General features: G+C 39.2%; 4 protein-coding genes across 4 annotated transcripts in view; 1 reads left to right on the forward strand and 3 right to left on the reverse strand.

The window, feature by feature from the left end:
• LOC144652372 (uncharacterized) overlaps positions 1-15,041 on the reverse strand; it is a 107,687-nt gene extending 92,646 nt beyond the window's left edge. Inside the window, exon 1 of the mRNA XM_078512552.1 lies at positions 15,006-15,041. The gene's annotated coding sequence lies outside the window, so the exon portion shown is untranslated. The remainder of the gene's footprint in view (positions 1-15,005) is intronic.
• Positions 1-15,201, forward strand: part of LOC144648597 (uncharacterized) — a 701,885-nt gene that overhangs the window by 296,122 nt on the left and 390,562 nt on the right.
• Positions 1-15,201, reverse strand: part of LOC144649639 (uncharacterized) — a 187,879-nt gene that overhangs the window by 116,255 nt on the left and 56,423 nt on the right. The gene's annotated exons all lie outside the window — the stretch shown is intronic.
• LOC144650524 (uncharacterized) lies at positions 315-8,160 on the reverse strand. The gene has a single exon (XM_078510252.1). The coding sequence runs from the start codon at positions 8,146-8,148 to the stop codon at positions 3,811-3,813; it is 4,338 nt and encodes a 1,445-aa protein (XP_078366378.1). The 5' UTR covers positions 8,149-8,160; the 3' UTR covers positions 315-3,810.

A 15,201-nucleotide genomic window follows, 5' to 3' on the forward strand; every position in this document is an offset into this window, starting at 1 on the left:
ACCCGAAAAGAGTCGCAGTGCCAACTAAGTACATTAAGGGTGGGTGGGTGGGTAGGTGAAATTGTACCGTCCATAATACCCTCAAACGATATGAACACCCACAACCGACTCCCAACAATATTCAACAAAACTACCAGTTGGCTACTAATCGCACTTGGCATGTTTTCTCCGCCGTTACACTTGATCAATGTCAATTTATTCATGATTTGTAGTACTTATATGCGATGACGATAATTTATGCAGTGCGAATAGTTAGTAAATGCATGCCGGGAATACCCTCAGCCAATGGAAAAAGAGACAGTAACTACACTGTATTTGTAAAAATACAATCGTGAAAAATGTTTTTATTTAGGGAAGACACATAACAGTTTCAAGAGACAAGTAACCCTCCTACAAATAATTAGATTTCAATTTTAAATTTCTAAAAACTACAATTAAAGGACCCTAGTCAGCCTCTGCCATTTTCGATGCCATTGAAATTATGAAATGGACCCCAGAGGGAAAGAGAAAGAGAGGCAGGCCAAAAACAACCTGGCAGCGCACAGTAGAAAAGGAGAGGTCCAATGCAGGGTGGCAGTCCTGGAGAGAGGTGCGCACTGCAGCGCAAGACAGGAATCGATGGAGAGCACATGTGGAGGCCCTATGCGCCAACTTGGCGCCAGGGGACAGGTGAAGGTGAAATTATGAAAACTGTATGGGGAAGTGAATTCTTATTGTATTACAGACTGTATTTTGTGTTACTTAAAGTCTTTTGAATTATATGTGGCAGTTTCACAGTGTTTTCTTTCATTTAGACATGCTTCGTGTAAACAAAAACAAAGGTGCGGCTGACTAGGGTCCTTTAATAACAGACGTGATATATAAGAGCTAAAGATTAAAATTTTAAATTACAAAATATACATCAACATAACAATCTTAAATGTAACTATATTACAATCATAAAAATGCCGCAGATGGTATATCAAAATAAAATGGTAAAACGAACTTTATCGCTATAGGTGTTTATAAACTCGGTGATTGTTAACCATTGATAATAATAATTACATTATTAGAGACCGACTACTCGAACCGGGCCCCGTGAAAGGAAGGTGACCAATCAAAACGTTAATTGAGAACAATGGATGGCTTTCTTTTTCGCAAACAGAGCAATGACGTGAAAGCATCCAGACAACAACTCTACAACAATTTTTGTAACCACGTGAAGACAAATAAAACACCGTTTTACCTGAATTTGCATACTATCGAGTCCGCCTTATTGTACACACTCTACAGATCCCATCTTTGGCGTCAAAGTATCCTAATTATTACATTTTTCTTGGAACCGGTTTAGCTTGAAAACGCTCTACGTTTAGGATCGAAACTAGCCAATCAAAAAGCAGTTTCAAAGTTTCCCGAGAGGGCTGCATCTTCCGTACTTTGTTGGGTTTTCAAATTTGTTGTTGAACTGTTGTTTGTTAAAAAAAGTCACCATCCTTTGTTCTCAATTAACATCTTGATTGGTGAACATTCTTCCAAAAGGCCTGGTTCGAGAAGTCACACTGTAGAATTTCAACTGGCAGCGGGTGTCTAGTTCACTATTCACAAGCAAGACTGCAAAACACTCTTAAATTTTGCGATCGCGCGCGGTCTTCGAACGAAAGATCTGGAGGGAGTGTTAACGGGTGTGTGAGGCTCGCGCGCGCTTTACGCGCGACGACTCACGCTTTCCGTGCTTAGCGCCTTACGAGAAACGATTTAAGAGAAAAATTGTTTTGCACTCAATTTACAAGCGCGCTAGAGGAGATGATCTTAGGAATACAGTAACAAATGACCACTCGCTGGATTTCCATAGACTTCAATTCAAGCGGAGCTTGGTTGGTCTAAGAATATATCGAGGTTTTAAATTTCTCTTAAGTGTTTTTACTACTAGTTTGAATCAAATCTGAAAGACAAAAAATAAGAAGAGAAAAATTCACCGAAAAGTCGCGAAACTGTAATCAAAATTCACGCTTATCTGATTTGTATAGCTGTGCATAAACAAACGCGCCGCTTATGAGTTTGATCAGGACGCAGGAAGGATTTTCTCCTCCGCCATGACTTAAGGGAACAGACACAGGTTACAAAAAATCCAGTGGAAAAATTGAAAACACTTTGATCCATGCTCTTGCCACTGAGATTCAGTTTACCTATTTTATTCCTGCCCGTGCTCCAAATCTAAATTCTTTTTACTGATCATTGCGGGAACCTGGTGGTTCAACAAGAAATATCTTCTAGCTGATGCTCTTCTTTATTATCCTCACCCTGTTTGCTTGAAAAAAGCTCCATGCAACCCGGGGGAGTCACACATAACAAGAAGGATTAGCACTACTAAATAATTACATCTATAAGACTAGTTGCCCCGCCCGCAGGATAACCCTACGGATTTTAAGACCTTAAGCCCCCCCCCCCCCACACACACACACACACACTACGTTTGCCCAAATAAGAGATTTGCGATGTTCATTTGGCGACAGCTTGTTTTGTGTTTCGAATCGTTATGTTTAGGAGTTTACAGTATTTATATATGTGAGTATTTTTTCGTGCACAGATTCCTTTCCAATTCCAGCCATGATTCCGAAAATAAGTCCTGGGCTCGACGTTCTTTTCAGGTGAGCTTATTTTCGGGAGTGGCTTATATACGGAGATATATGGAGGGGCTTATTCAATTTTCGGATGGAAATTTGTGTCATTTCAAAAATCTTTGGATATCTATTTCGACGGGATACTGTGACTGAAATGGCTTTGGTTTCTCTTGGCATACAATAATACTACAAAATAAAACTCTCTAAAGACAACGATATGAAATCCAAAAACAATGGTTAAGTCGCTCTGAGCATTCTTTAACAACGTCAATACAAAACAAGCCCTTCAATAGGATACGTTATGTTAAAGACACGATGGCAGGGTCTGTAAGCTAATAAGAGCACGGGAATCCAATCAGAAAAGATTACGATAAAGAGCATAAATGAGTCACTAAACAACGATCCAACCAGAATTGTTTAAAACGCAGCTCTAGCTTTTTCTATGCTTTCATTGTTTTGTTGCGCGCGATCTGAGATACTAAGACGATATCGTAAAATGTTAGAAGCAAGTAATCAGCAATTCGATTTCTAGATCTTTCGATTGATATATAGTGAACCACGAGTAAATTATCAAAGTCGATAAAAACCGAGAGCGAGCATCCTAACTGTTTTAGCATAAACATAAACATAGAGTATCGATGAAACTCGATGGTTGGTGTTTTTGATTAATATTTTTTTGGCCATAATGTACGAAAAATCCTGGGCGCGCTCCAGGAGTCTTCTAAGATCGATATGTAGCGTATGTAGCTGCATGTAGCGTAGCGTTTAGATTGAAAATTTTCGAATATAGTCCGTCACTGGATTATGCTAAGAGTATTATATCAGACATTTTAGTCTATAGTATTACCTTATATTCTCACTCATCATTTGTATTTAGCAGGCCTCGCCAATAATAATTTAGTAAGGCTCATTAAAAAATAAATATAGCGATGTTACACACTACAATGTCTCCAAGAAATATTTGCCTTTTAGTTTCAGCGGCAAATTTGGACTGTTATCATTAAGATTTTCTCATTAAAAAGTTTCCACTGTTCTTTTGATCACCTATTTTGTACATACAAGAAGCCGGGCCCCACAGTCCTGAGGCGGAGACAACGCCCGTGGATGAAAGTACCGTCATGGGAAGCGTTAAAACGTTAATCAGTTTTTTCTCGAAGTTACACATCATAACCTCCATCGTTACAACCCAAAATGCGAAATATTTAGTTATTTAAGAAAACTTACTTTTTTTCCCAAAGTCAAATGTCACGTTATCTCCAATCAGCATAAACGGTGCCCACTCCGAAACCTTGGCAAAGCCGTTACCTCTCATCCACTTAATGGCCTCGTGAAGAGATTCACTGGCACTTTCCCCACGAAAAAGGTGCTCATAGAAGCGACGCATCAGCTGCTCTGTCGCTCTGTCTTCTATGGCCCACAGTGCCACCAGTACTGAACGTGCACCGGACCCTAAGAATGCTCGAGCGATTCCAACCACTCCCTCGGCTCGGATCTGTCCACGTCCACTGTGACAACAGCTAAGTACCACCAGCTTAGCTCGCAGTCGAACTTTCGAAATGTCAGACATTGTCAACAGGTAGTCTTCTTCACTTGGAATTCCAGTAGCAGTGCATAAGGGCGAAAGAGCAATTTCTCCTCTTTCAGCATTTCCATGTGCAGCAAAATGTATCAGACTCACTGAATGTAACCTTTCAAGCACCGCCTGCTTGGTCGCGCACTGTCCTAACAAAGGTTGTACGCCCAGCCGTTCTCCAATCATCTCTGCTTCCTTTCTTGCACAAGGCAATGGTTTAAAGTTCTCAACACGTCCCATGTAACGCACCCGGCCAACCACAGGATCACCCACTATCAGTGCACCAGTCTGACAGTGATAGTCTGCAGGACTGTCCTGAGTGAGCTTGAGAGTGGACAATGAAGGAACGATGCGGATCCTGAAAGTCTCTGATAAATACTTCCCGCTTTCATCATTTAACGCTGCAAATGGGACGTGGTTCAAGGACCGATCGGGAACAATGATGATTTCGGGCTCGTCAAGTAAGTCAGCCACAGGGGCGATGAGCATTCTGTAACACAAAGAAAAGCTCGATTCGGAATTTTGAATTTCTTCATCGTCGTCCTCTACAAGTCGCAAAACTGCTAGGCTCTCTTCTTGGCATGATTTCAATTTTGGGTCAATGACATTGAAAGATCGGTCTTCACAATTCTCCTCGGATAAAACACCAAAGCTGCGGAAGCTTTTATCAAAAAAATCAGTCAACCTGCCAACAAATCCGACACCAACAATGTTTTCATTTACTGTTTTTTTTCGAAAGCGAATTACTCCACTTGTTTTGAGAATCCACAAAAACACATATTGGTCAAAATAAGAAACGTACAGGCAAACGCAGTTTCTCTCTTTCTTCATGATATTCTCAATGCCAATCCATAATTGCGGATTAGCTGAGATTTCACTTTCAACAGAGTACTGAGACGCCATCAAGTCTGCTAGAGCTCTAGCCCGTGCCAACTCTAGAACATAAAGAGCATTGTTAGGGTTTCCAGAAAAACAAAAGAATGCACTTAGATACTGGTAGGGAGAACTGTGGACGTCAGAAAAGAACATTTTAAATTGATCGTTATCTTTCAGAAAACCACGCAAAATTTCACTTTTGTTAATACTCAGAAGCAGATGATCAAACGCTTCCTGGAAGTTTCCTTGGGAAACCTTTACCATTGCCAGGGTACAAAGACATTCAAACTCTTTGTCAAGGTCTGCAATATCTTGACTAATTGAAATTGCCTTATCAAGATAACCTTCAGCCATGACATGTTCACCAAGAAAAAGAAACAACGTTCCTAAGTTTCGGTAGCATGCTGCTTCTCCTGCCCTGTCACCAATTTCAATTTTGATCGCAAGTGCTTTCTCGAGATATTCTTGAGCTTTGTCATATTCACCAAGAGAGTTAAACACAGTTCCTAAGTTTCCGTAATCTGCTGCTTCTCCTGCTCTGTCGCCAATTCCAATTCTGATCGCAAGTGCTTTCTCGAGATATTCTTTCGCTTTGTCATATTCACCAAGAGAGTTAAACACAGTTCCTAGGTTTCCGTAGGATGATGCTTCTCCGTTTTTGTCACCAATTTCAATTTTCATCACAAGAGCTTTCTCGTGATATTCTTTAGCTTTGTCATATTCACCAAGAGAGTTAAACACAGTTCCTAAGTTTCCGTAATCTGCTGCTTCTCCTCCTCTGTCGCCAATTCCAATTCTGATCGCAAGTGCTTTCTCGAGATATTCTTTCGCTTTGTCATATTCACCAAGAGAGTTAAACACAGTTCCTAAGTTTCCGTAGGATGATGCTTCTCCGTTTTTGTCGCCAATTTCAATTTTTATCGCAAGTGCTTTCTCGAGATATTCTTTAGCTTTGTCATATTCACCAAGAGAGTTAAACACAGTTCCTAAGTTTCCGTAGGATGATGCTTCTCCGTTTTTGTCACCAATTTCAATTTTTATCGCAAGTGCTTTCTCGAGATATTCTTTAGCTTTGTCATATTCACCAAGAGAGTTAAACACAGTTCCTAAGTTTCCGTAATCTGTTGCTTCTCCTCGTCTGTCACCAATTTCAATTCTGATCGCAAGTGCTTTCTCGAGATATTCTTTAGCTTTGTCATATTCACCAAGAGAGTTAAACACAGTTCCTAGGTTTCCGTAGAATGATGCTTCTCCTTTTTTGTCGCCAATTTCAATTTTCATCGCAAGTGCTTTCTCGAGATATTCTTTCGCTTTGTCATATTCACCAAGAGAGTTAAACATAGTTCCTAAGTTTCCGTAATCTGCTGCTTCACCTGCTCTGTCGCCAATTTCAATTCTGATCGCAAGTGCTTTCTCGAGATATTCTTTAGCTTTGTCATATTCACCAAGAGAGTTAAACACAGTTCCTAAGTTTCCGTAATCTGCTGCTTCACCTGCTCTGTCGCCAATTTCAATTCTGATCGCAAGTGCTTTCTCGAGATATTCTTTAGCTTTGTCATATTCACCAAGAGAGTTAAACACAGTTCCTAAGTTTCCGTAATCTGCTGCTTCTCCTGCTCTGTCGCCAATTTCAATTCTGATCGCAAGTGCTTTCTCGAGATATTCTTTAGCTTTGTCATATTCACCAAGAGAGTTAAACACAGTTCCTAAGTTTCCGTAATCTGCTGCTTCTCCTGCTCTGTCGCCAATTTCAATTCTGATCGCAAGTGCTTTCTCGAGATATTCTTTCGCTTTGTCATATTCACCAAGAGAGTTAAACACAGTTCCTAAGTTTCCGTAATCTGCTGGTTCACCTGCTTTGTCACCAATTTCAATTCTGATCGCAAGTGCTTTCTCGAGATATTCTTTAGCTTTGTCATATTCACCAAGAGAGTTAAACACAGTTCCTAAGTTTCCGTAATCTGCTGCTTCTCCTTCTCTGTCGCCAATTTCAATTCTGATCGCAAGAGCTTTCTCGTGATATTCTTTAGCTTTGTCATATTCACCAAGAGAGTTAAACACAGTTCCTAAGTTTCCGTAATCTGCTGCTTCTCCTACTCTGTCACCAATTTCAATTCTGATCGCAAGTGCTTTCTCGAGATATTCTTTAGCTTTGTCATATTCACCAAGAGAGTTAAACACAGTTCCTAAGTTTCCGTAGGATGATGCTTCACCTGCTCTGTCACCAATTTCAATTCTGATCGCAAGTGCTTTCTCGAGATATTCTTTAGCTTTGTCATATTCACCAAGAGAGTTAAACACAGTTCCTAAGTTTCCGTAATCTGCTGCTTCTCCTGCTCTGTCGCCAATTTCAATTCTGATCGCAAGTGCTTTCTCGAGATATTCTTTCGCTTTGTCATATTCACCAAGAGAGTTAAACACAGTTCCTAAGTTTCCGTAGGATGATGCTTCTCCTTTTTTGTCGCCAATTTCAATTTTCATCGCAAGTGCTTTCTCGAGATATTCTTTAGCTTTGTCATATTCACCAAGAGAGTGAAACACAGCTCCTAAGTTTCCGTAGGATGATGCTTTTCCCTTTCTGTCGCCAATTTCAATTCTGATCGCAAGTGCTTTCCTCAGATGTTCCTCAGCTTTCACATATTCACCAAGATAATAAGACATAGTTCCGCATTTTCCATAAGCGTATGCTTGTCCTTCTCTGTTGCTAGTTTCTATCATGATATTGATCGCTCTCTCGTAAAGTTCTCTTGCCTCGGCATATTTACACCACCGTTCATATTTGCCTGCTAGTGCTATAGTAATTTTCTCTTCTATGGCTGTTTGACCACCCTCGCGGCAAATGACAAGAAGTTTTCTTCCGTATTTTATTGCATTTGTGTAATCAGAGAGAAAGCAATACGAGCTGAACATCAATTTATAGAAACCAATTTGAAATAGTTTGACTAAATGTTCTTGTTTCCCCAGTGCTTCATTATTGAGGAAAATCAAACATTCTTTGCATATCTCGATGGCTTTTAGACCACGACCGGTGTTGAGAAGAAAGGTAGCGACAGTTAAGCCGATACAGACGGCTTGTAAAATGTAGTCTATGTTGTTCATGATGTCCTCTTCTACGAACCTTGTAAAAGATAATAAAAGAAAAGTTTTTTAGCTACTTAAAATAGTAATCTATATGCAGCACTCTCCCTCAAGTTATATGCGGATTAGAATGGGGGTAAGCTGTCGCTTTCAGGTAGGAAAAAAATAAGTAGCAATGGGATGAGAGGGCGGGAGAAAACTAAAACCTGAAAGTCGACAGCGAGAAAAGCCGAGGGAGATAAAACACTAAAGGATAAATAAAACGCGGTGGACCGAAACGCCAGCCTGGCGCGAAAAGGAGAATGAATGCACATGTGTGAATCCTTATATAAGCTTTGAGGGAGACCGCTGACAAATAGTAATCTATTTGCAGCACTCTCCCTCAAGCTATATGCGGATTAGAATGGAGGTTAGCTGTCACAACAGTCTAAAAGCAATAATGTAGAAATGAATAACCCCCAAATACCCCAAAACTAAACAAAAACAACCAAAACTAAACCCCAAACCTTAGAAAAAAAGGTCTAAGCAAACAAAAAAAGGCAATAGGAATGACAGAAAGTGGCCTTAATCTGCCATCTCCAAAGCTTGGGAACATAAAACTGATTACCCAGTATACTGCATAAGGCCAAGTAACGACAGCAGGGTACAAAACTGTGACAAATACAAATGAAGGAACAACGGAAGGGAAGCAAAGCAAATGGGGAAAATGAAGTAAAGAAAGAAAAGGAAGGAAGACTTTGGAGATGACAGCCTTGGCTCCGGTAATCCGAGTAGGGAATTAGACTCCCTCCAAGACTGCCATCGGACTTCTAGCAAAGTTTAGAGAAATTTAGCACCGTAGCGCCAAAAAAATCAATTTAACGGTTAAAAACGTGTTTTTGAGTAATATGCAGAAATTACTCAAAAATTCAGTTCCTACTAAAGTACTAATGACTTTATAATTTTTTCAATTGCTCCATTTTGTGTCCATTCAAACCTCATTTTGTTGAGACATAACACAGACAAGCCAGGCCGGACCGATATATGCAGCTATATTCAATTATTTTAATATGACAGATCAGTGCCAGAACCTTTATGTACCTTGCTCCATAAGCTTGTTGTTAGTAACGTATGTGTTGTTTCTTTTTTTCTTTTTTTAGTTTAGTTTAGTTTCTCGATCTTCTGCCAAAAATAATACCAAAAGTGATAACTGACTGAAGACACTGAGGGACTTTCACTGTAAGAAAAGCGTCAGACAAAGACAAATACAAATTAAAAACAACGAAATTTCAAGCCCTGTAAAAATACAGAGAGCAATGCAACATTTCTTCTAAAGTTTACATCCTTTGCCATCTTCATTCTTTGTTAAATGTAGACGGGATAGTCCGAAACTTTCCAAATCAGTTTCATTTTGTTGTTGACTTGTTAAGCGAATTCACCTTTCAGAAAGACCGACTTGCCCCGAAGATAAATAAGGCCATCAAGAAAGAACTGATCTTGTTCGCTGTGTTGTAATTCTGCATTCTTTTCAATACACGAAAAGGCCGTGAAGTTTTTATAATTTGTGTTCACTTCATAATATACTTCGTACGATTTGATCGATTTCATTCTTCCGCCTTTCCACAGTAACAGACATGGGATCACAGAAACAAACAGCTTTGTATCTAAATGAAAATCAGATCGGGATTTCGATTCATTATCGCTTTGTGATTTTTCTTGGCTATCAAAGATATCGAAGTATATATATTCTAAACCGGTTAAGATGGAGGCTTAAATACAAAGGTTAGTTGTACTTACCAGGGAGAAGTTCGCTCTCGAAAGTGAAACTTAGAAACGCTCGGGGATTCTCAATATTCTTAGAAAACAGACTATCATGACCATGTTACGTCACGATACAGCAGAGGTGTAATTGGGTTTCTAAAGGGATTAGGTTTGGCAGGATGCGGGATACGTGGAAATTAAAATGGCTGGATACGGGATGAAAATACCATTGGTGAAAACTGAATATGCACACTTCGGGAGGCGGGATGCGGATACTTTTTAAATTGATGGCGGGGATATGTCTCGGGGTGCACGAAATATACGTTGAAAGGATACCTGTAAGTCAAAAAACTGTCAAAATTGACGACATTTACTCTTTATTTATTTATTTTCACAGAAGATATTTACAACTGAGAAGAAAGACATACCTCTTTTGAAAAAGGCTTTCAGGAAAAAATACTTTTGTCCGAAACATCCCATAGTATTTTTAAACATATTTGTATAATTAGTATAAATTAGCATAAAAGACCAAAAATATTGGACAAAAAGCAACAAGCTTCACAATTGTTTAAGTTTATAAGAAAAAGTTGAAGGCAAAAATTATATTGTTATATTGGCAACATATCCAGCAATTCTGGCTGAAAAAGATGGAAAGTTAAACAAAGAGCTTTAGTCTCTATTGTTCTGGCTATTGTTTTCAATAAACAAAGAACTGTATGCATAATAAATGTTTGGGGCTGTGCGGAAATCTTGCCGTTTCACAGGGGGACCTCACATCAGTTAGGAGGATAAATAAAAATAGAGCTTTACCTGCTTTTGTCCGGTCTTTTTTTTTCTTTTTACGCGGTCTGCAAGTTGGTGGTCTGGAGCCGAATAAATTATACGCGGTCAGCCGGAACGAGGACACTGGAATCGAGAAATCTTCGGAAAACCCTCGTAACTCTTAGTTTATGACAAGGGGTGAAACTTAAAATGACAGCCTTTAAATTTGACATAAATTAGCATCCAAATATCTGTCTGAATTTTACCATACTTACTCGGGAGACAGGAGAAAGGTTGAATGAGATATCCACGGGCTTAATTTGCCCAAATGTTTGTAAGGTATATAATATTTTGGCGTCGTTTTAAAATCTTTGATTTGGTTGAACGTTCCTGCCAGTTGTGGGTCACGGAAGTAGGAATTTCGATTCATTGATTGACAGATTGAAGGCGGAAGTAAATGGCATTGTTTGCTCTGATTGGTTCTTTTCAATTCAGGAAGTTTGTTTGTTTTTGCAAACGGAAATAGAATGATCGACTGAATATTTAATTTCGTTCTCAGATGAGATTTGTAACATATGCAAAGATTTAAAACGCAAGTGCACGTGTAGAACGGGGGTTGCTAATTAAACCTTTTGTTAGACGACGTTCATCGTTGCCGGTGAAATACATCGGCGCGGACAAAATTTAATTTTTTTATACCTACCATTCTGTTATTTTGAATTTACTTGTCGAGGAAAACACCGCCATTTCTCAAACTCATCACTGTTTAGCCGAAACGAGAATTGCAAATTAGAAGGTCACAAAACAAAAGGCGTAATTAGCTGAACACCGCCTGCACGTTCTATGCAAAACAACGACGAGAATGGAAAAATTCAGGCTATACTTTTTACAGAACTTGTAAATTTACAGAAATTTTCATTCAGATTTAAACACTACTTTTAGTATCCAACAAAAGGGCCGTACTGAACCGACAGACCAAATGAATGCCCTTAAACAAAAGCATGATTGACTAGTTTCATTCAATTTTTTTAAAACTTTACGCTTCCTTCAACTCAAGGCCGCCGCCGAAGTTATTCAAGCAAACTATATGTAAGGATTAAAAGAAATTTAGAGTTTTGGGTGGTATTGAGACTATACTTGACAACCCCGGAAGATATTAGGCCATTTTGTACGCATTACTGTCTCTTCCGCAAGTTACATTTTTACTTCCGGTTGCAAGATGGTATTCCACTTCCATGACCCCCAACTGGCAGAAAGGTTCGACCATGAAAGCTGGGAGTTTCACCCCTTGTCACTATATAGTACTCGTAGCTTGATCGGATGTCGTCCCGAGAATTAACATTTCCGAATGTTTCGACCGTCCCAGACCCCACACTTTTCTCGATTCCAGACCTCCAACCTGCTAGACCGAGTATTAAAAATTCAAAATGGCCGATAAAACGCAAAAAACGCGACGATAACAAGTAAGAATTATTTTTTTTATTTATCCTCATAGCTCATGTGAGGGCTCCTTGTGCCATTTTCAACAAGAAACAATAAATGTTTTTCATCGCAAACATAGGAATGGGGCTGACATTGTTTGTCACGCCACGCAGGTCACGCGATACACAACCACACGTGTCACGAAGACCTTGAGAGAGGTTTCGAAAAGAAAATAGTATAGATCAGAAAAAAAGATAACTGATCTTTTTGACGTGGCAGCTCGAATAGCAGTAGTCTTTCGAAATCTTATTTTTGATGTCAAGCTGGTGACTATAAAATGAAATCATTTAAAATTTTGTAGAATTGTCTGATGTGTGGCTGTTATTATTGGCTCTGTTAAGGGACCGCTCATATTTTGTGGGGGGGGGGGGGGGGTTGTGGGATTCGATAGATAGTCACTGTTGTATATAATGGCCCCCATATTCTTCGCAAATTTTTTACCTGACCCCCCCCTCGTAATCCAATATTTTTGCGATGATCATGACCACCCCCCCCCCTTTCGAAAAAAACAATGATCAAGAATGTATCAGTTGTTAAGTCATAATTATAGACAATCTATATCCCCAAAAGGCTGTCATTGCCTTGACTGTTAATCGTGGATGCCGTTTGTTAGTATGGTTTGACTACGCTTGTAACCAAATAGCCGTTAGGTTGCATTGAGTTAATGGCGTTTGGTACATAACAAAGTAGGGGGGTCCGGGGGCATGCTCCACCAGGAAAATTTGAATTTTCAGAAGAACCTCAGAAATACTATTTTGGGCATTCTGGCAAGATTTTTAACCATTACAGATGCACTCATTTTAATACTTAAAAGTATGATTATTTTCAAAGACCCCCCCCCCCCACCCCCCTTACAAACTATATTTTTTTGGCTGACTCCCCCTCAAATCTCACCAGCCCCTCCTTCCTCATAAGTAACGTTGACTGATTATCTCAAGCTGCCATTAATAAACTTGTGCTCACCACTACTGTTAGATCAAGAGAATGATCCGAAAATCAATACGCGTCAACAATAGGAACTGTTTTAATTACTGCGCGAATGTTACCTTCATTGAGCGTTCATTCGCGTAAACCTTCTCGCGTGACTCACTGTTAGCGTTCACACAGCAACGAAAATCAGTCACGCAACTCATGCAAATCTTTCGCTAATTCTAAGTATTATCAAAACACGAAAGCCTGTGATTTTACTATTTTTGTTCACTTCATAATGTATTTTGCATGATTTGATCGATTTTATTACTCCGGTTTTTACTGTATTAAACAGACGAAGAACCAAACAGCTTTGTATCTAGAAGGAAACGACCGAGATTGCGATTCTTCTACGCTTTGTGGCTTTATGAATGTTAAAGCCACCAAAGAAATCGAAATATATACTCCTAGGTCATACAATAAGTGGTTTTCACTGTCACGCCATTGTCAGAGGGTCTCAATGGGGTTAACAGTTAACCGTAAAACGGCCAAAAATTTAGCCGTTAGGCGTAATAATTGGAAAATTTTAACCGTTAGCCGTAAAATATGGTAACCGTACTCGGTCAGTAACTTTAAATATAACAGACTAGATCACTTTATCGTTCCAGAATGGTCCTAAGACCTAAAACATGTAAAATATGTTTTTCAATAACGGAAATTAATTTTTAACTTTTAAAAACAATGGAAATTAATTTTTAACTTCTGTTAACCGTAATAGAAATAAATTAGCCGTTAGCTGTAAAATAGCCACCACCCCATTGAGACCCTCTTGTCACGCCGCGAAAAAATAAATCCAAAACTGTCGTTTCAAAAAAATCAGGAATATTACAGGTTGTAGAAAACTACTATATAAACTACTTTTCCAAGTTTCAGGTCTGTACGTTGTTCCGTATTCGAGTTATCCATCAAACTGTTTCACGCGAATTTAGAGAGCACAGGGCACAGTATGGAAACGCCATGTTGGAGCCCAACTGCTTGGGCTCCAACATGGCAGCCGGAAATCAATAAAAACATCTGGCATTCACTTCTGCTACAAAAAGCGCTCAGATCACCCCTCACGAACAAGTAAATATTCACATAAACACATCTCGCGAAACCTCAACCGTGAAGATTGTTAAAAATCGCAGGATAAGGCACTTTTTTAAGAAAACGTGACAGCCTTCTGGCGGCCATCTTTGATCTCGTGTGGCGTGAAACTCCGAAATTCAAAATACTCTAACTTAAAGACGGCGGATGCTATCGAGCTAAAAACCTTCAAAAAGATATCTACTAAGGACGTCTAATTTCACTTTTTCCCCTTTTTCCAAGATAACATTTCTAAAGTCTCCGATTGATGATATCGCTTTGTGATTTTTATGAATGCAAAAATCGTGCTACGTATTTTAAACAGGTTAAGATTGAGGACAAAGTTAGTTAATAATCATATTAATTCATGCAAGCAACCATGATTAAAAGGCTTGTAGAGTGTTGCACACAAGCTTGGCGGAATGCGGGATACGATGAATTCTAAACGGCGGGATATGGGATGAAAATACACAAGCTGGAGTAAGATAATATACATGCCCAGCTAATACGGGTTTTAAACAATCGAAATGACCATTTAACAGCCACTTTATAAATGCCCACTGTTTAGTTGAGAAGACAGTTCTATAATGATGGAGCCGGGCTTTAATAAACGCGATTGGATTTAATAAACGCGAGTCGATTTGGTGACCAAAATCTAAGCGGTCTTGGAGGTCTATAGTAGTGCTATCATGTCGTTATTTCAAGCTACTGTCCGCTTAATAAAGGGTGTTCATTTAATACGGGTTTGACTGTACGCATTTACGTCGCACACGTAAACTATTGTCACAAAATATCTCCCTTTACAATACGTTTTATAAAAATACATATGTTTCGTTCAAAACAAGGTTTGTTACACTTACCACGCCGATGTTGAAACAAACGTTTAAAGCTGACTAGCTCCTATACCTTGCATAGAAAGAACTACGCTGTCAAGTTCATTTTATACTGTTCGCTTTGGAAAGTAAAATGACTTGAAATCCGTCATTCGTTGCTCTGGGAAATTAGAAAACGAAATTTTTTAGTTAGATCCTACAAGGAAGTGTCAGGTTTTCATTT

The sequence above is a fragment of the Oculina patagonica genome, chromosome 1 (genome assembly GCF_052425735.1).
Source record: "Oculina patagonica isolate OP01 chromosome 1, crgOcupat, whole genome shotgun sequence".
NCBI classification, from domain to species: Eukaryota; Metazoa; Cnidaria; class Anthozoa; order Scleractinia; family Oculinidae; genus Oculina; species Oculina patagonica.